The sequence below is a fragment of the Dermacentor andersoni genome, chromosome 1, assembly GCF_023375885.2.
Source record: "Dermacentor andersoni chromosome 1, qqDerAnde1_hic_scaffold, whole genome shotgun sequence".
Taxonomy (NCBI): Eukaryota; Metazoa; Arthropoda; class Arachnida; order Ixodida; family Ixodidae; genus Dermacentor; species Dermacentor andersoni.
Genome location: NC_092814.1, coordinates 322051851 through 322056466, shown reverse-complemented (window position 1 = coordinate 322056466; position 4616 = coordinate 322051851). Strand labels below are relative to the sequence as shown.

The 4616-nt window shown below is 46.6% G+C and overlaps 1 protein-coding gene across 1 annotated transcript; it reads right to left on the bottom strand.

The window, feature by feature from the left end:
• Positions 1-937: 937 nt before the first annotated feature.
• On the bottom strand, positions 938-3385 carry LOC140215343 (uncharacterized). Its single transcript, XM_072285942.1, has 3 exons — positions 3307-3385; positions 2621-2943; positions 938-2225 (listed from the first exon to the last, which is right to left on the bottom strand). Exons 2-3 carry the CDS (start codon positions 2720-2722, stop codon positions 2010-2012), a joined length of 318 nt encoding a protein of 105 aa, XP_072142043.1. The 5' UTR covers positions 2723-2943; positions 3307-3385; the 3' UTR covers positions 938-2009.
• Positions 3386-4616: the final 1231 nt, after the last annotated feature.

Sequence of the window (4616 nt, the reverse complement as noted above, 5' to 3'; positions counted from 1 at the left end):
GCGTCAGCATCGCTAGGTGCATGCACACAGTTTTAAGTAATTGCATTGTGCATTTCATGCTGTGAAATTGCAGTTGATGTCGGCGTAATGCAAAGCATTCATGATTTGTTGAGAAATGTAAAAGTTGTTAAAAAAATTAAATTATGGGGTTTTACGTGCCAAAACCACTTTCCGATTATGAGGCACGCCGTAGTGGAGGGCTCCGGAAATTTCGACCACCTGGGGTTCTTTGACGTGCACCTAAATCTAAGTACACGGGTGTTTTCGCATTTCGCCCCCATCGAAATGCGGCCGCCGTGGCCGGGATTCGATCCCTCGTGCTCAGCAGCCTAACACCATAGCCACTGAGCAACCACGGTGGGTACATAAAAGTTGTGTAGTGAAGGGTTATGTAAAGCCTGCACTTATAGTAAGTAAAACAGTATCGTTAGAGGTGACATATGAGATTGAAAGCAATCTAAAAATAAGTGCATATTCAAAGTGTCTGCCACAATTTACTTGTTGCTGCTGTCGTCATCTAGATGCATGTAGCCTGATTCTTACTCGTATCCCCTTATGCATTGATGGACATAAGCGCCTGTCTCCTCACTTTCTACTAGCACAGAGAAGCTCACAGAAGCCAAGATGTACAGTGCACGTCACACCTTCCGCTCCATGGAACGTGCTGTTGCACGCGCAGCTTCTAGGTCCTCCACCATTTTGTCTCGCAACAACGGCAAAGTTCCTTTCGAGTGACGAAAATGCCGTCCAACTGGTCATCCGACATGTCAAACGCTGTGGCTCCCGCGAAGTGTGTGCACGCACGAGCAGTTGATCGATTTCAACAAAGTGACCTCACTTGTATATAGCAGAACTCAGCAATGTTAAACAGTAATATTTGTACAGTGCAAGCTAGCACTAGAAATGTGGTTGCGATGTGTAAATAAAAGCACTAGAGGAAAACTGCACCTTTCTGTATTTCAGCCTTCAACATACACTTGTTTATGCACACATCACATGCGACAGTCTCTACATTGAAGAAGTGTGAGAATCATGAGTACTCAGTAGTAGAGACATTATGCAACATATCACAGACACGTTGGAATAAATATTGGATCACATTGTTCTTGCATCATAATATATCACAGGTAACGGCATGCATCGTTTAAGAAAACTGTTGTACACTGCACAAGTACACAGTAATAACAACTGGCTTAAACTGCACCAGAAACAGAAATGAGCAGGTGCTTAAATCACACGCCAACCGAATATTTATCACAGCGAAATGTATAGGTACATCACTACATGTGAAAGGAACATGCTGTTGTGGCGCTCTGAAACTGAAAGAGCCATAGCACCATATTAGGATATTCAGTAAGACAAACTGCATAAATATTACACACAAATTGCACCACAAGGGCTAAAATACAATGTATCACAACCTGAAAGATTACTGAATGACAACAAAATGTTTGATAATGAGACAGATGTGCAAGAAAAGACATTCCAGCTCAGTAGGTAGTGACACAAACAAATATTCAACAAACAAAAAATAAACATTACAAATGAAAAGAAGGAGCATAGCCAAGAAATTTTCATAACTTTTTTTTCTTTTTTGCTGTGTATATTGACAGGCTGCTTTCGACATTATAGTAAGGCCTGAAAATTTCACCATTCGATGACAAGGATTAAATTGTAGAACACTTGCAGTGTGGCGTCGTGCTTAAATTTACATGACAATAACTAGGCACCTCAAAATTGCAGCGCCACAGTCGGAATGCCCGCACACACCAGGCCTACAGGCACTTTTGCAGGTGAGCGAGCCTGATGGTGTGCACGCTCTTATGGCTGAAGTAAACCTTGAAGAAAAAATTCATGCTGCAACGGCTATGCTACTTATGGTTGCATTAAAGGGTGACTTCAGCAATTATTTATTTGCAAACTAGCAATATTTGCCCTTCATATCATTAATACATCAGCAAATTTTAAGATAAGTTACAAATTCCTTGCCTATGCTACCTTTGCATCCTTTAATTATGTGGGGCCTGAGAGGGGGGAGGGGCTTGGCTGCCACCATGCCCCAGTGCAGCCAGCAGCAGCTGAAGCAGGCGCTCGTTGGTCTCGTGCGACCGACGCGCCACTTCGAGGCGTTGCCGCTGCACTTCGAGGCGCTGCGACTGCACTTCCCGCATTCGCGCCACCTCCTCCCCGAGGTGCCGCAGGCTCTGCAGGTGGGCCTCGTGGTGCTGTTAGCAAAGATGTGTAATTACTTTAATTACAGAAGCTCAGTAACAAGGCCTTCGTGTGTTGCATTCATCCCCATTTGCAGGCTATTGTCTTGTCATTGTATATTCAAACACTGGAAATATCTTTCTGGCCCATCAAACTTGTGCCGTCGCATTCCATTAAGATGTGTTACACTGCTATACCTGCTTCCTTGAATTCAACGCCACTTTTTTCTTTTTGCCACATAATTGCGTAGATATTTACACATGTTATATCACGCGAATGTGTACAAGATATCACCACAGGACTACACGTATACGTTATGCTTGTTCACTGAATAATATAATTTTTAGAGAGGTCATATGCTCATCAATTTCATACGCAGAAAAATATACATCTGTGGCCTTACACATACCTGCCGGTTTTGCTCCAGCAGTTGTTGGCGGAAGCGGGTGTCCTCTTGAACTCTGGCTTCCTCCAACTGGCTCTGGCGAACGTATGCGGCAGTAGCCGTCATCACAGCACCATCAAGTTCCTGCTGCCTGGGCTGTCTACGGGGTGCCCGTGGCTCTCGAGGGGTAGGCTGCGGCACCTGGGGGGTAGGCTGCGGCACCTGCGGGGTAGGCTGCGGCACCTGCGGGGTTGGCTGCGGCACCTGCGGGGTTGGCTGCGGCACCTGCGGGGTTGGCTGAGGCACCTGGGTGGTAGGCCGCAGCACCTGGGGCGTAGCCGGTGGCTCTTCATGCAAGGCAAAAGCAAAGACTGCTCATTCACTGTTATCCGACCTACACAGATTGATTGTCCTAACCAGTCACTTTGAAATGTCATTATAGCTGCATAGCTACAATAATGATACACAAAACAGGTAGTTAGAGCAAAAGATGCCACAGAAAGTTGCTGGTAGCAGTAACCCTTAAGAAGCACAAGGAATCTCTATTACAACATCATGTCATTTGTAGTCTTGCATTTCTCCTCCATGAATAAGAGGTGGATGTTGGACACAAAGGTAATAACAGCACAGTGACGTACTTTACTTCATAGCAAGACCATACAGCAACTGCAAACAACAATGCTACTACAAAAGCTAGGTCACTGCCTTACGTGTAAGGCCACTTGGCCCAGCAACAGCTGCAGGGCCCGACACCACGAAAGCAGTTGTCGCTGGTGGATGTCTGCGGGAACCGCTTGGCCCTGCAGCTTCCTCTGAACTTGCCTTGTCCTGCAATCAGACTAGTGTTCAGACATTGCGAGCAGTGTGTGCAATGCGCATCATGTACACAAGTTGCTGCTCAGAGTACATAACCTATATTGTCACTTGCACAAAAAAAAGGGCTTAAAAATTTTGCAACATTGTGTTACAATGTAATGCTGAAAATTTGTGAGGTCACAGCAGGTCACACAAACAACACTTTTTTAAATCCAATGTACGCACCTCGCTATCGGGGAAGTACTCAGGGGGGGAAACAAGGACCCCTCCTGTACTCATAAGGACGTCGAGGACGCGGCCGTCCACGCCACCCACTTTGCCACCTCCAGTAGCCCTGCGAACACGGCAACAACGACAACGTGAAACTACGTTACTGTCAGCATCATTAGAAGCTCACCTCTTCTCGCTCGCGGCCCTGGCCGCTTCTTTTTTCGCTTTATGGGCCATCTTGGCCCAATGGTTGCGCCAACGGATGGTGGCCTTTACGGCTGGCCCCTGTGCGTTAAGCACCGCCGCCACCTCCTCCCACAGTTCGTTTTTTCGAGCAGCAGTCATACGTGGCGAGAACTCTGTAGAAGCTCTCGCCAGGTATGGGTGCTGCTTGATGAACTGCACGAGAATAGCCGCCTGCTCTTTCGACACCCGCGGCCCTTTTGCTGCCATTTTCTCTTTGTCAACTTGGGAATTTCAGCCGGCCCGCAGCACAGTAAGAAATTTAGAGGCAAACATTCTGTCTAAGCTAAGCGCCTGCATAAAGTGCTCACTACGACTTATTTCTGCCTTTTTATACCACTAATGTAAAAAAAGGTGAAGTCACTACTCACATTTAATGTTGTAGCAGCTTCTTTCTCGGAGCGTATCAGTGCAGGAAGTATTACCGATGCAGCGATAACTTTGACGAAGCTATCGTTATGTCATGGCGGTGCCCTATCGAAAATGCCTTGACAGTTCTCGATCCACTATGTTGCAAAGTTTCACGTCGGGGGCTACGGATAATTCTTCTTGGCTCTTCCTAAAGAAGAAATTATCACACGTCAGACATGCAGCGAAAACCACACGACAATGCAAGCACTACACGAGCAATAGTTACTCACCTCAATCAGTATTTGACGGGGGCGGGGCCGCAATTACGGGCACGCAAGGGGCTGTCAGCTGTTCACAGGTAAACAAAGGCTGCCATTTTGCGTGCGCTCAACGACATGGA